This window comes from Channa argus, chromosome 5 (genome assembly GCF_033026475.1).
Source record: "Channa argus isolate prfri chromosome 5, Channa argus male v1.0, whole genome shotgun sequence".
In the NCBI taxonomy this organism is placed as follows: Eukaryota; Metazoa; Chordata; class Actinopteri; order Anabantiformes; family Channidae; genus Channa; species Channa argus.
The window spans coordinates 10,143,168-10,168,573 of NC_090201.1; the positions used below are offsets into that span (position 1 = coordinate 10,143,168).

A 25,406-nucleotide genomic window follows, 5' to 3' on the forward strand; every position below is an offset into this window, starting at 1 on the left:
TACACCTAGTTTCCGGCTGTGTTAACCCACCCGTGTTTGACAAAATGTTCACAGTGTTTTTACGAGAAAGGGTTTTGTTGAAATCGAGTTTTTATTCCAGGTCTTAACAATTGGAGTGACAAATCATTGGAAATATGTGTGAACAAACAATCGTATCTTGAGCCGAAAGAAGCGAAGTTTTGGTTACCCTTAACGTTAAATGTTGCTTATTGTTTCAAACCCTGTGCAGCAAAATGTTAACATTCACGGTTTTGCTGCCGAGACGCTAGGAGATGGCAGGTCAGGGACACGAAGCGGGATGCGACAGTGATGTTTTAGTTAGTTTTCCCGAGTCGCTACACATAAACCCAGGGCTGTTAACACTGGCCACAGTGTGTGGAGGACTGTCGGGAATAGTTGCTGCTGTTCTTTTATATGTCTTCTGCCTGAAGCCTTTGCTGTTGACGAGACAAGTAAGTGTGTGTAACAGATCTCTTCCCCCATCCATTTACCTCTGTTTCTTGGTCATTTTTCATATGTATTTAGCTTCGGGTATTGTATCAAATTGATAGGGTTACAATGCCAGGAGGCTGCTTGATCCTGATGATAGAGAACTGGACAACAACCACAGTGACTGTGTCAGCAACAGCAGAAAGGAGGCTCCCATTGGCATAACTAACGATAAAGTAATACGCTCTTTAATATACACTATGAAACACATTTTAGGGTTATACTGGTCGATTGTGATTAGATTGTGATGATATTAGATCCACCTGTAACTGTAATCTGTAATCACTTGTGCTTCATTAAAAGTCTCTTTACTCATTGACCAGGAGAAGAAGCAGCCACCCATGAAAAGTGATGTGGCTGCATTTGCATCTAGAGCAAAGGTGGTTTATCCTATCAACCAAAAATACAGAGTAAGTCTAAACTAAAAAAAGTTAATAAACTTGCAAAATTAATGAAACAAAGGCTTACATGTTTTGTTAACCTGCATATTTTACAACATATTTCTGTTGCAGTCAGTTGTATTATGGATACTTCACTTACTACATTATGTTGCAGAATTGACAGATGAAATAACAGTAAAGTCTTAAAGTTGCTAACATTCCACTGTCAGCCTTTAGCAGATGGAGCATCCAACCCATCACTGCATGAGCACACAAAGTTGCCAGCAGAGTCATCCTCCTCCACTAACGGTGAGACTGTAAGTCAGGAGCAAGAAAATGATGACAGCAGTCAGTTTATCTCCTCCTCTCTGGTCCCCAAGAGCCTGCAGAACCAGAGCTTCACCAGGGTATCAAACTACCCTCAAACTTTGACACAACCAGGGTAGGGACCGCTAGTTTATAAATGTAAAGCCATACACCTTACATACATCTTACAGTATGTATAGTATGGACAAACCTGGCTTTGCTGGAAGAAATAACATTTTTTGTATCTCTTCAGTTATGAAGGTAGGATCAGCCTTTACTGTTTGGCCTTGCAGGATATACAGCAGCATTGCTTTCAGCTTCAGGAAGAAAAATACCTGGTAAGTATTTGTCATTTGTTTTATATCAATCATGTAGATATTGAAGTATTTCTTAAATCATGACAAACGTCTGTTTTTGTGTTATGTGCTTATTGCTGCTATAGATGTTTCTTCAAATACTGAAGATAATCTTCAACTGCCGGTTTCCAAAAGACAAAAATGATGCAGACTTTTCCAAGAATATTTTCCAAACACAAGAAAAGGTAATGCCAAAGGTCTGTTACTGAGAAATGGATTTTCGAATGTATTACATACTCTCATGTTATGCTAAAAGTGTCTTTTTTTTCTATTGTACACACAAATTACACAGTTTTTGCATTGCTTGATTGATTATAAATAAAAACACTGACATCCAGCTTTAAAACCTAATTCAAAAGTTTATGCTATAACATGTTTTAGAAACTGAATGAATTGAAGAAACAGTTGCTAATAGGCTACACTGAGGGTGAGAAAAATGAGGATGGTCCCTGTACATTGGAGGAGATTGAGAGAGCGCAGAAAGATCTCCTTGAACGTGGCCTTCAAATGGTAAATGTAAAAGCAGAAACCCATAAAGCAAATGATTTAACAGTTGCACTAAAACTAATTCTATAAAGAGTTAATTAGACCACATTTGTTTACACAGTTTCAACTGAAGGGACAACTCATGCCCTTTTCCCTTCACAGTCCAAAGGTTTCAGCAAACAGGTGGAGGATTTGTGTCAGCATCTGCTAAAGAACTCCAGCATTTTCTCTCCAGATGAAGCCCAGGATGTGATTCTCTCTCTCATTCAGACTATTTTGTTAGTAGAGAAACACCTGGTGAACACACAACAATCAGATCTAAAGGTAAAGCAATATGAGTTTATGTTGAAAGACCATTCATCCATACTGTTTAAGTTCTAGTCCATTCAAATAGCATAAGTTGACTAGAAATTACAAAATTCTAATGACTGAATACTGTGTGTATTTTTTCATTTCGTGTAGAGGATCCAGCAAAAAATGCTTTGGTGGGAGGAGTTGACAGGGCTTCTTCATTCCCAACCTGCTTTGCTAAGGCAGGAGGTATCTCTCAGACAGGGCTTGTTAGCAACAACAGTGGAGCAGCTGACAAGTGATGAAGTACTGACCTTTAGCCAGATGGAAAAGATACTTTCAGAAGTTCAAGTGACTCTGATAGAAGGCTTTCAGGAGTACATTGATGGTAAAATGCTTGAAGTGAAAAGGTTTTTTGTTTTCGGTTTTTCGTCTAAGGTGATGATGTGTGTCAAATGTGTGTCTTATATTATACTCAACTAGTTTCTGTTAGCAGGTAGCATTGGACAAAGTCTAACCTACTTTTTAACTTAAGTTATGTACTGTCTCAAAATAGACTGTTTTCTGGGAATCATCTTAGCTCCTTAAATAAGGGCAAGTGAAAGTCAATGGGAACTTAAACAAATACATGCTTGCAAATATTTTGCTAATATGCAACTAGTCCAACTCATCTGTTTATGATCCAGAGTGCATGAGAAGAACAAAAGAGTTGGTGGATGATGAATGCAGCAAAATAGAGTCCAAGAAGAAAAGGCTTCAGAGGAAACAGACAAAGGATAAGAACCGTGCCTTGGAACTGAGACAACCCAACAGTGACATACAACAGCTCACCAAGGTCTGAATGTTTTCCCTCCATTACATCAATGTGTCCATCAGGAGTTACAGTTACCTTAATACTGTGAATAGGACAAGCAACTAATTTAATTTGTGACAGGTTATCATTGCACAGGAAATAACTTTGAAGCGTGATAATGTTGTTTATGGTGGTTCTTTAAGTTTTCTCTCTATTCTTAACTTTATGTTTTTAGTAGTTGCCTATATTGGGGGACACAAAAAGATGGTCAAGAAAGAAAAACAGAGGGCCCATGTAAATCTGTTTCCTAAATCTGAGCTATAGCCTTTCATTTCAGGGGTACCAGGAGCTGCTGATTACCCAAAGACAGCAGATGTCTGACTTGGAGCTGGAGCAGGAAAACAGGGTGGCTGAAGCCCTCTGTGACCTTTGGAGGGTAGGAGCTGAAATGCTTGTTTGTGGTTTTGGTGAATATTTGTGCATATAGCATAAAATGGAAACCAATACATTGTTATTTTATTCAAATAGGAGGATATAGGCAAATAATGGTGTAAACACATCATGTGTAGACAAAGCAATATTCCTTTTTAAATATTCTTCTAATGCCTTTAGAAACTTTTTAGCTCCTGGTCAAAGAGGATCGGAGAGCGTGCCAAGGACATCTTTCTCACCTCTGTCCTTGCCCAGTCAAAGCTGTCAGCTGAATGCTGTGAGAAGCTGTGGTTGGATCTGGAGCAGAAGTTGGCTACAGAGCTGCAGCGGGCAGAGTGCACTATTAAGGTGCAACTAGAAGACATGAGGGCTCAGCTGGATAAAGATGGTCAGGTAGACACAACGCGATGGATCAGAGACCTTTTTATTAACATCTCTAGCTTGATTTCTTCAGTATTGCAGATTAATTTGAAAAAGTATCTCTTAAATCTGCAAAAGTTTATTGTAATTCTACTGCAGTTATACTGATGCCAATGGTTCGGAATGTTTTTCATTATTTGAGCTTCTTTTCTGTAGATGTGGAGAGAGGAAATGGCTCTAGTACAGGCCTGTCTCACACATCTGAATGAACAACAGATTAAAATCCTCAGAACTATGGTGGCCAGACAGAGTTATACACTCAACAGGTGAGTGTGTAGCTAAAAACCTATCAGAAAGTACTTATTACATACTGAGTGTATAAATAATTACCTAATGTCAACAAAAATTAAATTTGCTCTAGGAACTGATTTACAAGATAGTTGTATTCTATGTGGCCATATCCACTTATCCAGTATCTAAATCAATTTTTATGAGTTACTCGGGAAAAAAATGTAATATGATCTGTCTCTCAGCCAAGTAGGGAGACTGATGGAGAAGAAACATGAGCACCTGTTGGTGGCAATGCTGAGACACTTTGTGGTCAGACACTTCTGTCTGCACTTGCTAAAAGAGATGAGGCTGTCTAAGCTGAAGGTGCTCTCTCAGACTGATTTCAGAGCTCTGGTAATGGAAGATCTGAGTAAAAGCCAGTCCTGTGTCAATTCAGTGCTCAAGGTGGGGAAATGTATGCTTTTATTAATGTCTTATGTAGCTCAAAACAAAAACAAAATGCAAACCACTGCTTAACACTGTAACACGTCCTAATCACCTATCTAATGTAATGGCTCATGTTGAAAATTGTTTTACTTAATGACAGAATAGCAGTGCCAGCCTAGCAGAGAGGCTTCTAGGCCCAGAGAGTCAGCTGGTGAGCCATAGCTTCCAGCAGGAGTTCCTCTCTGAACTGGAAACAGGGATAGAGCTTCTTCAGAGCCATGCACAGATGGTGATTGGCAATGCCCTCAGCCATGCTATCTATCAAATGATTGAGGCCCTGCCCTCTGAGTTGCAGACTTCTCCAAAACCAGACCATGGCTTGAGGGTAGGTTTCTCAACTAATCTCACATAAATTAATCTCAAATTCATGTATTCTGTTTTAAAGATTAGTTTGTCTTGTAAATGTAACTCAATTTTTTTCCCCTTTATTAGCATCGTCTGATACAGGCTGCGACGGAGAGTGTGTACGTGACCAAAGATTCACTTATTGCATTGGTCCAAAAATACTATTCCCACCTACAGGACATTACAAAAAAACTACGGCAGGATGAGTCAAACATAAAACAAGGTGAGTTCCCAATTCTAATACACATGCATTGCCATAAATCTTTTTATTTTAGAATATACTCTTTTGTCAAAAATGTATGTATTAGGTGGTAAATCCATAATGTGATTTTCTGGGTTTTCCTGGGTGACTGAGAACCTCCAGAGACCATTAGGTGTTGACTGTCTGATGCCATAATTGCTATATTTCACTCGTATATCATAGGAAAATCACTCATCATTATTATCAAATGTACTGCAAGTTGGGGAGGCATTCCTACGGAAGTGTAATATTCATGTTTAAATTATGTTCTGACCATTCACTGGGCCTCACAGATTGCTGCCTTTGCATAAATCTCCATTGGCATGTCCAACTGGCTTAGTAGGCTACTACAGTCAAGAACAAAGCCCAGTCAGTTTTCCAGCAACCATATACAATTCGAGAAGTCTTATCAATAGCCTCTGCTAAATGCTATTCAACACACTGCCTGAGCCACTGTATAAATTAAACCAAGAAAACCACGTTCTAAAAGTAACACATTATACATGATTCTTTTTAAAGTCTTAAAATGTAACACTACAAATTCTGCACTTACCTATCTTTGCCTTGGTAAACACATCTCTTCTCGCCTTTCTCTGATTCTCCTCTACAACCAGCTTCTTTAAGCTAGTAGGCTGTGACATGCTTAGACAAAACCCAACTCACCTATGCTGCACCTGCCCTACAATGCTTTCATTTCTCATTGCTGTCTAAGCCTGTAAAACTGCCTCCCAAAGCTCCCACTTCCTTCCTGGTGAGACTGTTAGCACTGCACATCACACTGCTGTCTCTTGATTCCAGCCTTGTTTTTGCACATCTAAATTCTTCTGTCAATTGGTCATAGGGAGCTCCAAAATCCTTTCTCCTTACAGGGCAACACTGCTGAGGTAGCATGCACCTTCCACTTTCAAATGTTAGTGCTACACATTCTCTAGCACACACTTTATAATTAATATTCTCTTAGGTGTCTCTGACATAATGTATATATCCCCAATGTAATGTGTTTTAACAGTTTTTAACTGTATTGTATCTCCAGCTGTGATACATAGGCAAGAGAGTGGCACTCAACTGAACAGAGCCTTGCACAAGGAGCTGATGAACTGGGGCAAAAAACCCACCTCTGCTGAGTTTCAACAGAGGTAAGATAATGTGAAAGTGCTTGTAATTTATTAAAGACTACCCATTTAATTTCTTCATAATCAAAGGCAATCATTTGTGGGTTTTGTTTGATGTCTTGGATATTAGAGTAGAATTTCACAAAAAGAAAGTGTTGGAGCAGCATGATCTGGACCAAGAGATGATATATGAGGAGCTGAGGCAGAGGAAGGTAGACCAAGATCAAATCATAGAAAGGATAAAAGGAGAGTTGTTGGTTAGTATGCTTCATGTCTGTACTTCACTGTGGGTGCGTAGGTGTATATTTACGAATAACAGTGGTATTTTGTAAGCACTGTGTTGCTGTGTCCATTAGGAGGCAGAAGAAAGCTTCATAACTGAGCTGGCAGCTTTGGCTCGGGTCTCACTCCACAGTCCAGATCCAGATGCTAGCGGTGAGGAGGACAGTACAGGTAAACAAACTTAATCCAGAAAATAAAGACATGCTTTACCCCCTTCTCTGTCTCATGTCCTTCATAATATTATATTTCAACAGGCGATCAAAGTACTAGAATTTTGGACCTACTTGCCCTCAACCCAGCATTGGATCCAGCACTGAATCCCTCACTGACTCCAACTATTGTAACTCCAGTAGTCAAATCAAAACCAAAGAAGAAAAAATGACTGAGAGTTCCATCTGAATTGAAGTTGTCAGACAAACTGTACTGTTTACATATGCAGTGATGATGTTTTGTAAAGGAAATTTCTTATTTTCATAGTTGATGCCTTCCTAAGTAATACCTATATTTGTCTATTGGTGTATTTGTATTTTCAATTCCCAATTAATTTTTTAATAGACCATCTAGTGTAATTGTGCTTATTTATACAAATTCTGCATCAAAAAGAGGTCATGTTAGAATCTTACAATAATGAAAGAAATTGACTTTGTTTTTACTTTATTTGTGTCATAAATGGCCATAGACATCAGGTAAATGAAATATTAATAAAATATAAAGTTAACCAACTTTTGAATTCGTATTCACTTTTTGTACTGTTTCACTTGGCATACAGAACTATGTTACAAGCCTATATCATCCTATATCTAAGCACATCTTTCTTATCATGCAACGACTCCTTCCCTGCAATGATTCCGGGTGATTCCTGAGTCCATGGGCTGGGTGTGCTACTCAGCAAGCTTTCAGATGAATTAGAGCTGTCCATTCTCATTGCAGCAGAGTGCTACTACTCAGTGATGAAAGCCTCGCCCTCCACTTGCTCTAATGGGGTTTTAAGTACACATCTTTATGGATGATAATGCAGAGTAGTGGTGAAAAGTCTGGGAGGGCTGAAGTCTGGCAGACAGCTGTGTGTATGCAGCAATCGCAGGCAATTTACCCGAGACCTTATGGTCTACTGACAATTTGGAGATTTAGTGTCAATTAACAAACATCAATTTTTTTCTATCCTTTATTGCCATGCTCAGCTTACACACAGCCAATTATTGACATTGCACCTAAGAAAATATGCTCCTGGTGTTGACCCACAGATGAACACAGGTGACCTGCCAAGCGTGTATCTCCATAGCTTCTATTAGACGTGTGAGCTTACTACTATTGACTTTGCATGTGTCGTCACAGATATGTGGTGAGGGGAAACCGTTTGGATGTATTTTGAGGTCCCTTAGAGGACTGCAGGGACTTGTGGGAAGATGACCTGATTTCTGATTTTCTCCTCTCCTGCCTGGGATGTGGACCAGTCGCTGCTTCAAAGGGAGAAGCCCATGAAAGCAGTGTGACAATGTATTTTTGAAGTATGGCCTCGCTTTTGGCGTAAACCTGGATTTTGTTTGTCAGTGTTGATGGACACAGGCGCGCCTGCAATTCTATTTCAATAGATTTAGGTAAGTAGAAATAGTCTCAGCATCGTCTCCGCGTAAAATGTTCATTCAACTCAATTTTCATTTCCACATTGTCATATTATAGGTATTGTTCAAGCTTACACACAAACACGAAACTGGAGTATTACAGATTGTTGCGCGTTTTTTAGACAATATACTGTAAATTATAAACTGTAGTCTAATCCAAAGCGTCCATGCCGTTTTTATTTATAAATCGTTTCCAATCCAATTAAAGTTAGTATATTTATCCTGAATTCATTCATTTATTCAGAATGCCCTCAAGCTGTTAATAGAAATGAGTGTAATAAAAATGTCTAATGAGGTAAAAGATTTGCGCAGTTCGACGGCGTCATCAGATCAGATGATCGGTTATTTTAGGGCCCAAAAATAAGGTCGCTTTCCAAATTCCCACTCAGACGGCCTTCTTAACTGAAAAAGTCTAATATTGCCCTATGCTGACTATGAAAATTATTTCTAAATGACTGCTGCTATTTCTGCTATTACTAAAAACTTAACTTAAACGCACACACACATATATTATACATATATAATAATTCTCATTTGCAAACAAATATTAAAACAATTCTAACTCTGCTTTTGTAGCTTTTTCTATAGCATGTTTTTAAATACCCTATCTCAATCATCATATGGATTGAAACAATCAGTAAAACACTTGTCATGTTTTTCAAAGGTGCTATTCAAATAAAACGTGTTTTTCCCTGTTTTCCCCACAGAGCAACTATGTCTAACCCGCAGCAGGAATACCCTGGGGTCCTATTGGGGATCCTAGAAGAACTGGCTAATATGCGCCAGTGGCTGACATTTCAGGACCTGTGTCGCATGGTCAGCAGCCGATTTGATCTCGAGCACCTTATCGAGCTCAGGAGTTTGCTATTTGATGCTGCCAGCCATGACCCCTGTTTCCCAGCCACTCTCTTTAGAGACCGGGTTACTACCAGAGGCCAAGGGTTATCACCGATAGGCGTCGCTGCTGACATTGTAACTATCTTCAATCTTATTCAGATGACAGGTGGTGATGATAGCCAACCAATGAGCGCCCAGACAGTCCTTCCTGTTGACCAGTCCCCAGGCCCCAGTCTGCCTGGAATCCACCAGCTCAATATTTCTGGTCGAGAAAGAGCACGTGCCCACTCGGACTCTGGTGGCAGGCCTATCGGCCAGCACTTGCTGTTTCCAAAATCGAATTACTCAGTGCGCAAGCGAGCAAGTCTTCCCCCAGATCCCATCTCACTTGTGTCGTCACCTCCAATCAGGGCGAGGGCTGTGTCTTTTGACCTGCCTCACACAACACTTTTGTATCCTAGTGGTCAAATTCCCAGCGAGGTCATGAAGAATATCTACCTGCCTTTGGAGACAGACAGTGAATCTAGTGGAGATTCAGCACCTATGGATGTGTTTGAAGCTGAACAGGAATCATCTGTCGACCAGAAGAGAAACGTCTTCAGAAAGGATTTCCACAATCAGCCACCTCTAATACCCCAGGTGACTGTTAGCAGTGAGTCTCCCAGTCCCAACAAGGGGCAGAAAGGGTTTGATAATCACAGCTTTGAAACTATCCCGAATCCTTACCCATCACCAACGACAGTCCACCAATCGCCAGAGCAGCAAGCTACTAAACATGAGAGCCTTGATGACCTGCAGGATTCAACTTATTTTGGACCTGGGTCAAAATGGTCCCCTCGACACCTTCAGCCACCCAGAACCCAGAAGCCCATCTGGAGCAACAAGAGTCATAGTCTAGAGGACCAAATAGGCTTGGGCATTGTTGGACTGGGGATGGAATTACAAGGACAACCAAGAAGATCAACACCTGCTATTAGCCATTTGGGGTCCTCAGGAGGTGAAAGTGGGGATAGTGGATTGCCAAGTGGATGTGATGGAGTCAAGGCTCAAGGAACCCAGACAGACCCACCAGACCCCCGGCGCCTACGTAGCCTGGTCCATGCTGATCGCCTCTCCTTCATGACCTCATTAGATGACCCTGAGTTTGGGGAGGATGACATCAGTGCCATTTTTCGTTTCTTAGATGACATTAGCATGTGCGGATCCACTGGAGTCCTGCACCCCAGCGATGGATCAGGGGCCATAAACCAGGATACCCCAGAGGCCAGACGTGGTCGTCTAGGTCAGCTCCAAAGGCTTTTCCACTCTCTGGAAAGTAGTGACGATGGGCTGAAGGCCAGTGTCTGTAAGCTTCTACTCCGTATGAGCCAGATAGAAAGACAACTGGAATCACTGAACGATGTAAAAGCTGAGATTTCCCAAGTGCTGTCCGCTCTGCAGCGACTGGATGAAAAGATCCAGCAGCCTGTTGTTAGTGGTGGACAAGGCTCTGGCGGGCGGTGGCTTGAGCCTCTTAGTGGTGTCTCCTCTTTTATGAGCCACCCTGTAACTCCTTCTGAGTCATCAGAGCCTCAGCCTCTGTCTGCATCTGGTAATCTTTTTCCAGCGACCAGCACTAGTAGTCTGGACTGGAGCCGATGGGACACTCCTGGGGAGCAAAGAGAAAGCAGCAAAGGTCAGGCAGATTCTAAGGGTGAGAAAGAAGGGAAGGTGGATGCATCAACTCATCGTGCCTCCAAAACCCAGCTTGAAGAGAAAAGCACCCCTAAATCCAAACAGGTGAATGTTTCTCTGCAAGACTCCGCAAGAGACTGGACAGTGTCATTCTCGAAAAGTAAACATGCCCAACATTTACATGGAAAAGCTGGAAAGGTAGAGTCATTTTGCTGTGTAAATGTTATGATCATTACGAAGTAATTGTCTGATGGGAGGCTGTTTTGTGAGCATATGATTATGCTGTTTAACCCAAAAACGTATCAGATTAGAAGCCTGCATAGGTACATTTGATTATCTAGTTGCTTATTCCACTTTTTTGTTATTTTTTAAAACTTTTTTTCAACACATAATGTTTGGTCAAAAACACAGCTTCTCTATTTAAATTAATATGCATGTTTATTGACGATATATAGTTACGTAATATGGTCAATGTTGCCTGAATTTCACATCTGTAGACGTGAAAATATAAATAAAAGTCCTCTTGTTTTGTAAAGTTAACACACATAAAACCTACTGTATGTTTCACCCCATTGTGCTTCTAGGCAGATCAGCACAACTAACCTTCTCTCCCAACAGTCATCCAACCTGGTGGGACAAGTGTTTAACCCATCACTGTTCCGCCACGAAGGCAGTAGTGTGTCAGGTGGGCTAATCGGAAGACCCATCTGGACTGTAGATGACAGAGAGGTGCGAAGCTCCCCTTTAGACTTACAGGTATGAAATGTTGACTTTTAAAAAGCCACAGTTTTCAAAACATTTATTTACTTTCTATTTCCTGTAGTCAATGGTTTTGTTTAAAAAATATATCTGCTGAAAATATCTGCATTTGTTATTTTTAATATATTATTATTTATATAGGATATACATTATCTTTTATACTACATCATTCATGCAGACTCGAGGAAACTGGGGTTTGTCATACAATTAGGTGTCAAAAACATGACAAGAAATAGAGTATAGCTGATTTAAAAATGTTAGGTCGTGATTTGTTTTCAGGTGATATAGGTTCATATCTGATCTCTTGCATCATATTCCCCAGGGCCAGGAGTCTCTTAACCCCAACAACATAGAGTTCTGGAGAGATGACGTTTACCCTCCAGGCTCCAATGCTCTACTCTGGCGTAAAGATGCTGGGCTGCACCGGACCAAGGTCTGCAAACTGCTTGCACTCATTGCCACTGCAGTGACAATCATTCTCATCATCGTCATTCCTGTTTGCACGATGGGCTCATGAAGACCCTCACAGGTGGCCCATGTTGTTGACCATTTTTATTTTACTTATTTTTTTTTGGAAGCTACTGTCTGTGCTGTGCCCAGGTATTTGCACATCATTCTCATGAAGATTAGTAGATGAGAGACTGTGACACTAAGACCCAAAAGCTGGCTCAGTAGGCAATTAACATATGTTACTTGCTTACATGTTTCTGCATGCAGACTTCAGTAACGCAGCACGATTTGTACAGTAGCTTACTTTGAAATCATACTGATTTACTTCTTTGTGCATTTAAAACATATTTTCACCCACTTATTTGACATGATTTGTGTTTCTAATATATTCAGGTGGAATCAAAAGGAACTAATTAAAATAATGAACAATTTAAATAATTCTATAATAAATCCATATTTTAAAACCACTGAGCCAATGCAAACCTGACAGTTCCATTTTATTTCCATATAGTGACAGCTCTTGTTTTAAGAAACAACACTGTAACAAATGCATTGTGATTCAGCTTCAGTCTCAAGTGCTGCCTGACTCATGATGGTGTTCCCTTGCAAACACCATAGGGCTTTTTTCAATTCTATGTCAGATAATAATTTTACCAACAGCTCTCCAGTTATAAATTGTAATGGAATCTGTTGACAGGAGCATTTGTATTTTCTTTTTTCTTTTGCTCCTTTACCAACAAGATCTCCTGCGTGAATAATTTTAAATCAATAAAATTATATTTGTGTAGATTTCTGTTTTGAAAAAACTGGAAAATATGAGCTGTTTAATCAAACCATGACTACATTTGGGTTGTGGGGCAAAGTGTTTACCAAGTGTCAGATTTCAATAAGTGGAATAAGAAAATTTAGTTGTTTATGTTTTGGCCTGAAGCACTGAAGGAAATAGGAAGCCTATTCCGGTCAACACTCACTAAGTGGGAGACACCACTTGTAATTTAATTGATGGGATGTTTGCAGCACACCTAGGCACATTATCTTTTGACTGTACTCACTTGGCTAGAGCTTTTCCACAAACCTACAGACTCACTTAGTAACAACATATTTATCTAAATTCCATGCACAGATGACAGATGAAAGTAAATTTGCCAGTGTTGTGACATTCCATTTTATAAAAACATCCTCTTAACAGAAGACGTTTCTTTTTTAAATTAAATTTTGGTGCCAGAATTTTAAATTCATATAGGGTTATCATTATAAGTAATGAACTCCAACACAAAAATAGTTTTTTTAATTATTATTATTATGTAAAGCTCTGTTTTGTTGCCAGAGATGTGTTGATTGAGCTCATACGTAAAACTGTAAATGCACACCTGACACCTTCTCAAAAAAATGTAGTATTGTTACTTCACAATACCAATGTTTATTGCAGGGCTAAAGTATTAAATAACATTTTCTAGGTATTTGTGTTATTTTTGTCGCTCTCTTAACTTGCTACTGTAGATATGGATTATGTTGTTTCTGCTCAACAATAGTTAAACCCTTCTCTTTGTTTTTGGGGTCTACACCAAAGTGCACAGAAACAATGAATGTCAGGTCAAAAAAACAATATCAAAATGCTCGTGTTATTTGGTCAGACCTTCAAACTTCACTTTTGTTTGTGTACACAAATATGCACAGGATGTATGAAGATGTGTTTTGCTTCAATGCATCCTCCTAAGTAGATGTATATCTGCCAAGTATTCCCCATGAGGCTGTTTGTGGATCCATTACCCTTTCAATGGTGCCTGTGACTAACCCTGTAGTCAGCACAATAAGCAGGTGCTCCCTTTGAAACTTTTGTGCTTGAGAGCCTTCTGATACTTTTTTCACTCCTGCGGATATACTGATCAAATTTTGACTTTGTTGTTAAAATATCCATGCACCTTTTAGGCAGACAGCTAAAAACCCTGTGAACTCATTATTCAGGTAAACTATGTCTTAAATTGCTTGTGAAGATAAGGTGCAGGTCTTAAGCTTTCTGTGATCATGGGGGTGTACATTGACTTGTGTTGCCTGTATGAATGAACTCACCAAAGTGGTAATCTTCCCTTTATATGTTTTCTGATCTGAATAATAATAAATGAAGACATAGTTGCACTATGTTACTGGCATGCATTTATAACATTAAAAAAAGTCTTCTGAACTTTGTTGCCCTGTCTTGCAAATTTGATTATATATTTTTCTTTTGCTCAAAGTCCTGGGATTGATTATAATTGCAGATACCGTAGCAGTAATATTTCACTCAGTTGAAATAAGGGCTGATTGGTGATTGGTGTAAAAAGAGAATTCTGGTAGTTTAATGGTCCATACGTAGGAAACTGATCATATATCAATTGAATAATTGATATAAACAGAGAAATCCTATTGACTGACAGATAATGTTGTCTGAAAACCATTCTAATGGACCTGAATGTGTATGGGACAAACAAACACAGTTATCGGGTGGCAATTGAAAAGCAATTATTATACAGGCACATGGAAATCTGTTTTATGCTTTTGTTGAGGAGTTTAAACATTTGTAATGGGCTATGGATACATAAGTGTACAGTTTTGTTTTGTTTTTTGTTTAGTGTGTGTGTGTGAATGATGCTGTGATGCATATGTGCCAGGGAAACAACAAAAGGACACAACCACTAGCTGTTTTAAATGGTTTTAAGATTTCACACAATTTACCAATAGTGTAGTATATACTTTGATACATAGTAAGGAAAGCATTTAAGTACTGTACAGACTCACCTCAGGTAAAATGCCTTTCAGAGTTTTATTACTAATGGAATTATAAATGAATAAGTTAGAAGCAGATATTTCAAAAAAATTGACCTCAAGCAAAGATCTCATTAAAACCTTCCAGGGATTCTTTGAACTACAGGCCCACCCCAGTTACACACAGAATTTTAATGCTATTTCAAATGTTGTGGTTTTTTTTGTACAGCTGATTAAGATGTGCACTGATGAGTCAATAAAATATAATTAGTTTTTAAAATTTGAACCACTGATTTATTAAGATATACACTACATTCTGTGTAAGTCTATCTTTTTTATTTATAATGCAGGCTCCAATCAAATATCTTGCTTCAAAGAGACATGTTTGACACCAATGAAATGACATGGCATTATAAGTAAGTTGCTTTTTAGTACTGCACACATAACATTTTAAAAGGCGACTTCGTAGTGAGTTATATTAATACACTATTGCCTCCTCTATTGAAAACCAGAAGAAACTTGCCATCACTGATCCTGCAGTTACATCGCTGAGTGTGCGGGGGGCGACAGAGTGCTCAGTTTGTCCGTCATTTCATACGACGAGGAAGAAAACCGGCGCTGATTTTGAACTTTGCAGGAAAGTGTGCAAACACTATCTAACAGGTGTGGCTCAGCTGTTACAGCTGTGAGAAATAAAAAAAAAAAAGGTAATCGCTGCGTTTAACATCGGATGTTGTTAGATTATATGTCATCCTAACTTTCATGTAAAGAACATCAAACAGGCAAGTGTTTTTTTTAAATTTGACCAACGAAACAGCTAACTAAGCTAGCTAAATAGCTAACAAAGTCAGGTCAGCACAATTTTGCTAACGTTAGCGTCGATAACTTTACAACGTAACATTATTTAGCTAACGTTAATAAGCGCATGACTTGGTTTGACAAACACAGGTAACGTTAAGCAACACTTTTTTTCTTTAGTATAATAATGTGAATAGGTTTCATTTCACGTATTTACACACTGATTTGGAATATGGGTAACGTAATGTTAGGATGTAAGGACGAAGATTGCCATTAATATGTTCTACGTAACCAAGATTGATGTTAATTCTAGCAAACGCAGCTGCAGTAAAATACATGATGGAGTCGTCTGTGGTGAACCTGTACAACCAGTTCCAGAGTCTCAGAAACCAGGTGGACGACCTAAATCGGGGCATTGAACCGCGTAAGTTATTTCTACACTTAGGTTAGATGTTTGCCACCTCTTCTCCCTTCAGTGAAGTAACATGGAGTTTTATGTCAGTGTTAGATGCCCTTTATACTTTTTCCCATCTCAAAATGTTTCAGTCGGTGTAATGAATTGTTAACCGCAGCTGTCAAATTCAGAAGCTGTGATGATTCAAGGATTAGGTAAGTAAGTAAAGGCTGACAGGACCAAAACTACAGCCAAGTTGTAATTGATGGTGCATCCCATGACACAAACGGGGTTGAAATGGCTATTGGGATCCCATAGTACACATAAAACAATGCATTTATATTTTAACCTACAGGAAAACACTGGTACTCATTTTTTCACTCAACAGCAGTTAGTTACTTAGTTATTAATTCTCTCTCTAACTTTAGGCAAGATTACTTGCATCAGTTCCACTGCAAGTACAGTTTCATAGCCACAGAGGAGATTTAAACACAGATACAATGCAACAGTTTCATATTCTGATGTCTTATTCAGAGTTCCTCCAGATGGCGGTGAACTTTGAGGAGTGCCGTAAGAAATGGTTGCAGGCAGGTGAGGAGCTGGTTTCCTGTAAAGAGATGCTGGCTAAAGCAGATACTGAGAAGGGAGCTCTGGAGGTCAAATTGAAACATGCCCGCAACCAGGTAGATTTAGAGGTCCGCCGGCGACAGAAGGCTGAAGCAGTCTACGAGAAGCTGGTATGTGTAACAGTGTTTGTGTCTTATTTATTTACATTTTTTTTTATGCAATATATAGCAATGTAGACATCTAGATTGGTAACCCTTTTTGGGGGGGAGTTTAACCTATGGGTCACTTTTTAAACTGTGTGTGAATTATTTTTGTCTAATTGTTATCTGTTTCTGTTATGTAGATAATACCTGTTCGTAGATTTGACCTATTTTTAATCTATCTACTGTTTTGTGGGGGGCAACAGGAACGTCAGTTACAACTGATCCGGGAGCTGCTGATTTCAGATAACAACGGTAACAGTGTTCACCTGAGTGAAGAGCAGCGTTCAGCCCTGGCCTTCCTCAATGCCCATTCCCAGACGGCACAAGCTGCTAAAAGCAACCTTAACTCCAGTCGAAGGTCAGACTCTACCTGTGTTGTTGTGAAACAGCTAAAAGTGCATGGTTATTTTCTAAAGTCCTTTAAACACAGTACATTTACATTTCTTAAGGTTTCCCTTACTAATATCATATACCTACTGAATAACTTTAAGTAGTAAATGTGTAGCATTGGCACAGAACATTCCATTGACACAGAAAGCACATCAGACAGAAAGATTAAATGCTGGTTTTGATCAATCCTGCAGGTTAACTACTATTGATGAATCAGCTTCTTTGCTGTCAGACATCAGCTATGACCAGACGGACGACTCTCTGGTACACAAATCAAATCAGAATCATACAGTGAACAGTTTTGAGTACGGAGGCAACAAGTCATTCACTTTGAGTAAAATATGATACTATCTCCACCTATCTTGTAGGACTGGGATACATCAGCAATGAAGACTGTGAGACTGCGGAAACGCCCGAAAAGAGTGAGTCATACATTCACTCAAATTTTTTTGTGTGTGCATTAATGATAAAAACATTTTCATAATTTCTTTTAGTTTAGGTGTAAAGCCAGTTAGTGGACTTATGCAAACACAGCCTGTCTTGGTATTTGCTGTAATATTTGTCATTATCCAATTTGTTTCAAAAGTTACATTTTGATTCACAGCGCTCCTCAAGAAAACTCTCGGAGATTCCTTCACAGGTCGTGAAGAAACCGCGCTCTACTGGAGGCACATCAGATAGGGTAATGCTGACCTCTGCAGCTAAATGTACTATATAACACTAATTTCTGAAAACCAGTGAATGTATGTAAAACCAAAAACAAATTTAGTGTGTGCATCAGTTTGCTGTGAAGGGAATGAAATTATTTTCTCCATATGATTCAGATGAATGAGTCTATTGTAGCCAAAACAACAATCACTGTGCCAGCAAATGGTGGTGCTGTTCAGGCTGTCTCCACCATTGAAACTGTACCTTACTGGACACGTAGCAGAAAGAGAAGTGGTGAGAATTTATTCTTAATTTTTTTATATCTTGTTATATGGCCCTTACTTGTACTACTACTACTACATAATTTCTCTAGTGGTTTTATAATTTGATCTACGTGCAAATGTGTCCTCAGTTGCTCCAGTGTGGGGTGATACAACCACTACTGACCAATATGAGAATACCAGTGAAGCTCCCAGCACTCCAGTCTTGAATTTCCCAGCCCAACTCCAAACCCCCAAAGCTAAAGGGGGAAAGAAGCACCATTTCATCCCCAAAACAGTAAGTCATTGTACTTGTTCTGTAGGTTATGTCACTCAAACTGTATATCTACCTCTCTCTTGCTAAAGAATAGTCTACTCACTGTTTACTCTATCATTAAGGTGATCAAGTCTGAGTTCTGTGCCCCATGTGGAAAAAGAACAAAGTTTGGCAAGATGTACCTTCGCTGTCAGGATTGTAGGATTGTTACCCATCCAGAGTGTCGTGAGCACTGTCCCCTGCCCTGTAGTCCCACAGTTGTTAGCACTCCAATAAAGAACACAGAGGTACAGCATGTATTTTCACTCCATATTGTTCCATTATTTTATTACTTTCATGTTACTTACATATAAATGTATCTGTTGTCTGTGTAGGCCACCCTGGCTGACTTTGCTCCAGTGACCTCCCCAAAGATCCCAGCTTTAGTTATATACTGCATTAAGGAGATTGAGCATCGAGGCCTACATGAAGTGAGTTTATTTAAGTCCTTGTTAGCTTGTCACCTTTATGTAAATGCTCAGGTTTTTTAAACAATTATAATAGATAACATCTTCTCTTATTAGTTGTCTCATGGACAACATCATACCCAGCCAGGAAATGAGAGCTGGTTTCCTTTCTCTTTTCCTTGTCCCAGGTTGGCCTGTACAGAGTCTCTGGGCATGAGCGCTTGATGAAAGAGCTGAAGGAAAAGCTGATCAGAGGAAAGACTCTGCCTGCGCTAGACAAAATAGAAGATATCAACGTAGTTACAGGGGTCCTCAAAGACTTTCTCAGAAACCTTCCAGAGCCACTGCTCACCTTTCACCTGAACAAAGCTTTTATGGAAGCAGCTGGTATGTTTCTGAAACATGGAGAATCACTTACAGAGGATTTCTGTATTTCAATGTAGCTTTCTTTATCTGTCTGTATGTTTTTGTATTGTTTTAGAAAGTATATTCAGATTGATTTAAATAAGAAAAGCCTCATGTCCATGTATATTACGTGACTGGTATTAATGTTGTTTTTGTTGTTGTTATTATTATTATTATTTGGATTTTTTTTTTTTAAAAGAAATTCAGGATGATGACAACAGCCTGGCTGTGATGTACCAGACTATCAGTGAGCTGCCTGAACCCAACCGAGATACTTTGGCCTGCCTAATGATTCATCTGCAAAAGTAATTTTTATGTCTGGTTTGTTTATTTATTTCTATTTATTTATTTTTAGGAGTGGTGAGAGCAGTTTTTTCCTCTTGTTACCTTCCACCTATTAGGGAAGAATGGTTCAAAAGAAAAAAATAGTTGATTGTACAAACATGTTGTTACCTCTTTCAACTCCTTTCTTTTCCCAGGGTATCTCAGTGTGTGGATACAAAGATGGATGTGAACAATCTGGCCAGGATTTTTGGCCCTACCCTTGTAGGTCATGCTGTTTCTGACCCAGACCCAATGACCATTCTTCATGACACAAACAGACAACCAAGGGTAATGTGAATACAAAGGGTTTTGGGAATAACTGCACTGTATACACTTTGTGCTCAGAGCTGTATTCCAGTGTTTCTAAAGTAGTATATACTTTTTTATTTTTTTACAGAAGTATTTTCTGTTTTGCCTTTTAGGTTATAGAGCGCTTGCTCAGTATTCCAACAAGCTACTGGAGCCAGTTTGCCTATCCACATTGTACAGCAATGGACAGTGCTCACCCCAGTGTTACTCCAGACCGCAAAGGTAAATAAGTAAAGGAGAATACATTTTGCTTCATATGTGTTTTTTTTTTTTTTTGCAGTAACATTTTTACTGCAATAAAATCAGTTGCAGTAAGTTATACAGAGCATTGTTTCTTTATGTGCAGTAAGCATACTGGGACCAGTGACTACTCCAGAGCACCAGATGATGAGCAAAACACCATCCTCCAGCTCGCTGTCCCAGCGTATGATGCAGACCCTGTCCAGCACCACCCTGTAAGCTGAGTCACACCGTAAAAACACAACAATAAGCAGGCCCACGTTCTTTAACTGTTGCTCAGTAAAATCCAAGAAAATTATATCACCCAAAGTTCTGTTGTTTTGTACTATTCCGTTATTATGTGGAGCTATGCATCTATGTACACAAGTGCAAGAAAACATAACAGGAGCTAGATGTCAATCAAGTACACGTGTACAGGCACACACATAAACACAGCCCTGAGAAAAGACCTAATCAACTAACGTGAAAACCCCTGTGTGAGTAGACCATTAGGGAGTTTTTTTTTCTTTTAATTTTTTAAGTAATAATGAAGGTATTTTACATTAAAAGAATTGCACTAGACTTAATAGCTTGTAATGTTTAAGAAATAGACACACAGGTGCATTTCTGTATATGGTTAGTTAAATGATGTTTATTGGTGAACTTTAGGAAGTGGGGGCAGCAGTTGTGTAGTTGGTAGAGTGGCTGCCTCGTGACCATAGGGTTGGAGGTTCGCGCCCTGCAGTTCCCAACCACATGTCGAAGTGTCCCTGGGCAAGACATTGAACATTAACTCGCTCCCTCACAGTGTTGGTTCCAAGCCTAGTAGAAACTGGGGAGAATTGCGTCAGGAAGGCCATCCGGGGTAAAAACTGTGCCAAATTAACATGCGGACTATTGATCCTCTGTGGCGACCCTAAACGTATCCGATAAGCCGAAAGGACCCCCCCCCCCCAAAAAAACAAACAAACAAGGTTAACCTATAGGAAGTAGATGGTAGGTAATAGTTTACCCATTTCCAATATTTAAAGTAACTTAGTCAACTTATTTTTTTACTTTTATGATATTTGAGCTTAAGAGTACAAATAATTAACAAATAAAGCAGGAAGTTCATTTGATATTACATTAAAATTACAATGATCATACTTAAAATACTACTCTCTGCCCCTCCCCTCTCTCTCATAACCCCTAGATTTGGGAGCAAGAGCAAAGCATCCACTGCCTCTAACCACCAAAGCAACTTCTTTGCTTCTCCACAGCTGAAGTAAGGATGGAAGAGGAGAAAAGCTCATGCATACTGGATATGGGATCATTTACTGGAATAACTGAATATATATTATGACATGAACATGTGGGAAACCTACTGTGCAATTTTAACAGTTTTGTGCTTTTTAAACTTAACCCTGTTTTTTCTCTTTGAAAAGATTCCTGCACATAAGTTTGTTGTATATCTCTGACTATTAATGTTCTATCATTGACCATATCTGTGGTCACATCTATGAGATTTTTAAGGTTCAAAGGAACACCAACCCATTTTAATTCAATAGGATTGTTATTTTCTACTTGGCATTGATGTTCAGAAGCTACATAGTCATTGGCGTTTGTCCATCCTCTAACCTGTGGTTGTAACCACAGCAACAGAGATGCACAAGCACCTATTATTAACAGAGGCATTAGACAAAGAGAAAAGAAGTTCTATTGTTGGCCAGTGTCTCTTTGTCTTTTGGCTTTGGTTGACTTGTCATTGTCCTGGCAACTGACATCTGTTCCCTGATTTAACATTTTGTTTTATATATATGTTGATTGTGTTTTGTGACAGAGTAATCGTGATTTTATTAATGCTGCAATGTAAACATTGAAATACTGGGAATAACTTTGCATTTTGCACTGTATCTAGGTATCCTCCTGAGTATAGGTATTTTCTGCAATCTGTACCAGTAGAGGCTGCTGTTGTACCACTTTTGATATGCAAGCTTTAACTAATCAAGAGAATTAACTCTGTGTCATGCAAATAACCAGTCATTATTACTAACATTCCTTATACTATCAACAGACCATTGGAAATACTGTAAATAACTTGTTTAAACTACAGCAGATATGGGGGACTCGTCTGCATGGCCATCATAAAACAAAATCCAGACCTTCTTTAATTTATGTACATAAAAACGAATTTGCCTGTGCAGTCACTGTTTTATTTGCCTCCACAGTAGCTTTTTTTCTAAAACCCAAAAAGTGACTCCACTACGGAAAAAAATCTCCACTCACCGACACTGTCTGAATCTCCATATTTTAGATTACAGTATAGAGTTAAATATAATTTATCTGTGCAGAAATGTAATATTGACAAAACATTATTTACAGTATTTTCTCATTAAAGCCAAATCTAGCTGTAATCTATCTAGTTTGTTACTTGTAACACTGCTTTGTTTTATATAAATCCTTTTATATTTATTTCATAATGTCTAATGACACGCTGTCTAACTGACGTAGTCATTTTCACCAAATATCCTGTGGACTTAATGTAAACATTCATTATTAAGCACATATCACACTGAAGTCTATGGTTGGGCTAAAAATAAAACCTTAAAAAAGTGGTTCTTTCTTTGTTGGGTGTTGCTCTTGCATGAGACGGGCATACATGGTAAGGAACCCTGCTGAAATGAGCCCCTGGATCATGCACGTGGGTTTTGTTTCAGGCAATTAAACCTCAAAAAAAGCTCTTATACCTGTGGTATACTGGTACCCTATGTTATTAATGCGGTGCCCATTGTAAAGTGTTCATTCATGTTTAACATGCTTCATTTTCTTGGTGTAAATTGAATGTTGCCAATTGTGATTCAAGATCTCCAGTAAAAGAGCAAAAACACAGCAGCAGTTATTCCAAAGCCAATGTGGCACTGAATGATAATGCAATTTGGCTCATTGTTCCAATAGTCATTACAGCTATTTCCATAATCTTTTGGGCTGAGTGGGCAGGCGATGAGGTCCAACATTATTATGAATTAAAGCATGGATCATTTATACATCTTATAGTTATTCCATTAACAGTTACTGCCGAGAGTGCTAAGCCCATGCTGAATCTATTGACATACATTTTATATGGCCTCATTCAATACAAGGCTGCAGCCACACAGGCATTTTGAGATCTAGGCCCAGCTGTTTCAGGAAGAAGTAAAATGTACGCAGAGTTCATCTAAATGAATTTGTTTTCCTTTCCCTTCTTTGCCTCTCTCTCTCTCTCTCTCTCTCACACACACTCACTCACTCACTCACTCACACACACACACACACACACACAGAGCTGCAATGACTGCAAAGAAGACCCCACCAAAAATGTTTGAATTTCAAATCAACATTAATAGTTCATTAGCCTGAAATAAGGTCTCCTGAGCGTCGCTCTGTCCTCTCATCAGGGGATTACGTGTTTATTTATGCTGTACGGTGCAGCATACGCTCGGCAGCTGCAAACATCAAACAGCTGGCTGTGTACAGTGTGTCTCTGTAGCTCCATATTCCAGCATGCCCTAGTGTGCACTGATAGAGCTCCACTCTGCTGTGGGACCAGTGAGGGCCAAATGAGTAACTAGTCCAATTAAGAGCTCTTAAATAAATTACAATGTGAGCTGGTAAACACACGACAACAACAGCACTATTTAATTCCTCTATTTATTCAGTGAACTGCAAGCAGTGATGTCACAGGGAAGAACAGTACTAATGCCATGCCTGTAAGATGAATACAATCAATACAATATTAAATTAATAAGCTTTAGTTATCATTGGTATGGACTTATTGACTGAAAATACAGCCTGCTTTTACAGCAAGTCAAGCTCTACCTTTGCAGCATGCAGAAGGCATTTGCTGTCTTGCATGTTTGAGGTGAGGGTCAATAATGTCAACACCTCAGAGATGTAAACTCAATAACTGCCAATCAAATTCACCCATCTGATCATGTATCTGATCAATAGGTTTGTTAAAGTGAAAGCCATTTCAACCCAGTGGTAGTCGTTCCAGGTCCTTGTGGGCTGCAGATAAGGTGTGTTAAGTTGTTCAGCAGAGGGTTGTGCAGGAATGCGACCCTAGAACAACTACTACTGCACTAGACCAATTTTATTTGCATTTCTTGTTTTGACGCCCTTGTGGATAGTCTTGCATATTTGTTGGAGGATTTTTCTATCTACTCAGTGAATTAGGCCAGGCGTCATGCAAATTTGCTTTTGAAATTACAAAAAAAGGGCTAGGGAGAAGTTTAGGGAACAAAAGTGCACAAGTAGAAATGGGAGGAACAGGAGCAACATCCTGCATCTTAGCACGCTAAGCATGTGCATGAAAATGGTCCTCCAGATTTGTTTCCAACTGTTTTTAGTGAATTATGTGACAGATTGTGTGATCAATATGCTTTCCATTTGGTGAATTAAACACAATACAGAAATACCAAGCTAGATTCTGCTTTTAAAACCCTGAAAACAGAGACAAGACTCATTGTCCAATCTACACCCACCTAAAGGTTTTTTTAAACTGCAAATAATTGTATGGCTTGTTGACTTTCAGTGGTCTTGCTCTGCTTCAGCTTCATCCTTCGTTCACCCCCCTTCCCTTCTACTCCCTCTCCACCCCTCCTTTGAATCGAACCACCGTCTTAGCTGGCTACCATGCGTGGTCGATACCTTGTTACCACAGAGAAATCAATTATCTCGACCAAGCAGCTGGGGAAAGTGCCAATGATGAAAGAATGCTCCTCCTTCCCAGACGATGGTCATGGTCATTAAATATGAATTTATCATTGACGGAGAAGATTTATGGAGCGAGATGGGGGCCGTTCACACGTTCTTTAGAGCTTGAGTTCAAAGTCTGGGTACAAGTGTAAACTAAATGGGTAACAAGTCATCAGGCTTGATTAAGTCTCTGGCAGTTGAAACAGAGATGTGACCTTAAACCTTCTAAAAATAGCCAAATAACATAGGCAGTGTGCAAATGACAAGACAGTCTTTTTTACAAACACGGGCAAATAAGGCAAAAAATATTGGCTTCTGATGGAAAAGTGAAAGATAACAAAATTATAAAAAAAACGTTTAGATTAAGATGTAGTGTACTCTGACTGCTAGCTGCATGAAATGCCATCGCATTCATGGACAGTTCAGGCTCTCTTGAGTGTGATGTCTGAGCACTATTCACTCAGCTAAGAGCAGATGTGGCAGTGATGGCTGACAGGTAGGTGGGCATACCTGTCCATTTGGGTCACTAATGAGCAGTTCTGGTGATTTGTCTGACAGCTTCTGCTGGAAGTGGGAGAAGAGACCCCACACCACTACCATCACCATGACCGGAGAAAAAGAAAAGAGAGGGAGAGACAGAGAGGAGGGTGAGCCGAGGGGGGAAATGTGTAATTCGAGCTTTCTCTTAAAGAAGCAATAAATTCCATTTTAATGGGGCA

General features: G+C 39.3%; 3 protein-coding genes across 5 annotated transcripts; all 3 read left to right on the forward strand.

Moving 5' to 3' along the window:
- Positions 1-14: 14 nt before the first annotated feature.
- Positions 15-7,367, forward strand: LOC137127378 (evC complex member EVC). 2 transcript variants are annotated; one of them, XM_067504271.1, is made up of 20 exons: positions 16-452; positions 552-665; positions 813-899; positions 1,100-1,311; positions 1,429-1,513; positions 1,618-1,716; positions 1,913-2,041; positions 2,180-2,341; positions 2,480-2,696; positions 2,995-3,143; positions 3,439-3,537; positions 3,714-3,926; positions 4,110-4,219; positions 4,427-4,628; positions 4,771-4,995; positions 5,103-5,238; positions 6,290-6,392; positions 6,499-6,625; positions 6,725-6,821; positions 6,905-7,367. In XM_067504271.1, the coding sequence occupies exons 1-20, from the start codon at positions 273-275 to the stop codon at positions 7,030-7,032; spliced, it is 2,874 nt and encodes a 957-aa protein (XP_067360372.1). In that variant the 5' UTR covers positions 16-272; the 3' UTR covers positions 7,033-7,367. The 2 variants fall into 2 exon arrangements, 1 of the variants encoding a protein (XP_067360372.1); XR_010914416.1 differs by lacking the exon at positions 6,905-7,367 and having other exon boundaries at positions 15-452; positions 6,504-6,625.
- Positions 7,368-7,956: 589 nt separating this feature from the next.
- Positions 7,957-14,137, forward strand: LOC137128280 (major intrinsically disordered Notch2-binding receptor 1-like). The gene is made up of 4 exons (XM_067506147.1): positions 7,957-8,248; positions 8,980-10,981; positions 11,402-11,539; positions 11,865-14,137. Exons 2-4 carry the CDS (start codon positions 8,987-8,989, stop codon positions 12,057-12,059), a joined length of 2,328 nt encoding a protein of 775 aa, XP_067362248.1. The 5' UTR covers positions 7,957-8,248; positions 8,980-8,986; the 3' UTR covers positions 12,060-14,137.
- Positions 14,138-15,340: 1,203 nt separating this feature from the next.
- Positions 15,341-22,198, forward strand: LOC137128106 (rac GTPase-activating protein 1-like). 2 transcript variants are annotated; one of them, XM_067505817.1, is made up of 17 exons: positions 15,341-15,441; positions 15,846-15,956; positions 16,461-16,663; positions 16,900-17,054; positions 17,281-17,350; positions 17,455-17,508; positions 17,691-17,768; positions 17,911-18,028; positions 18,147-18,292; positions 18,394-18,558; positions 18,646-18,741; positions 18,906-19,104; positions 19,322-19,427; positions 19,602-19,734; positions 19,869-19,977; positions 20,102-20,210; positions 21,167-22,198. In XM_067505817.1, the coding sequence occupies exons 2-17, from the start codon at positions 15,869-15,871 to the stop codon at positions 21,240-21,242; spliced, it is 1,905 nt and encodes a 634-aa protein (XP_067361918.1). In that variant the 5' UTR covers positions 15,341-15,441; positions 15,846-15,868; the 3' UTR covers positions 21,243-22,198. The 2 variants fall into 2 exon arrangements, with proteins under 2 accessions (XP_067361918.1, XP_067361917.1); XM_067505816.1 differs by having other exon boundaries at positions 15,356-15,516.
- The last annotated feature ends 3,208 nt before the right edge of the window (positions 22,199-25,406 follow it).

What these genes read in the sequence shown, in the direction of transcription:
- LOC137127378 (XM_067504271.1), top strand. Translation starts at nt 273, where the DNA reads ATGGCAGGTCAGGGACACGAAGCGGGATGCGACAGTGATGTTTTAGTT. An exon ending in AACCAGACCATGGCTTGAGG is followed by an intron (nt 4,996 to 5,102) that starts GTAGGTTTCTCA and finishes CCCCTTTATTAG; the next exon opens with CATCGTCTGATACAGGCTGC. An exon ending in TGAGTCAAACATAAAACAAG is followed by an intron (nt 5,239 to 6,289) that starts GTGAGTTCCCAA and finishes TTGTATCTCCAG; the next exon opens with CTGTGATACATAGGCAAGAG.
- LOC137128280 (XM_067506147.1), top strand. Translation starts at nt 8,987, where the DNA reads ATGTCTAACCCGCAGCAGGAATACCCTGGGGTCCTATTGGGGATCCTA. An exon ending in TACATGGAAAAGCTGGAAAG is followed by an intron (nt 10,982 to 11,401) that starts GTAGAGTCATTT and finishes CTCTCCCAACAG; the next exon opens with TCATCCAACCTGGTGGGACA. An exon ending in GCTCCCCTTTAGACTTACAG is followed by an intron (nt 11,540 to 11,864) that starts GTATGAAATGTT and finishes CATATTCCCCAG; the next exon opens with GGCCAGGAGTCTCTTAACCC.
- LOC137128106 (XM_067505817.1), top strand. Translation starts at nt 15,869, where the DNA reads ATGATGGAGTCGTCTGTGGTGAACCTGTACAACCAGTTCCAGAGTCTC. An exon ending in AACCTTAACTCCAGTCGAAG is followed by an intron (nt 17,055 to 17,280) that starts GTCAGACTCTAC and finishes TCAATCCTGCAG; the next exon opens with GTTAACTACTATTGATGAAT. An exon ending in ACACAAACAGACAACCAAGG is followed by an intron (nt 19,735 to 19,868) that starts GTAATGTGAATA and finishes TTTGCCTTTTAG; the next exon opens with GTTATAGAGCGCTTGCTCAG.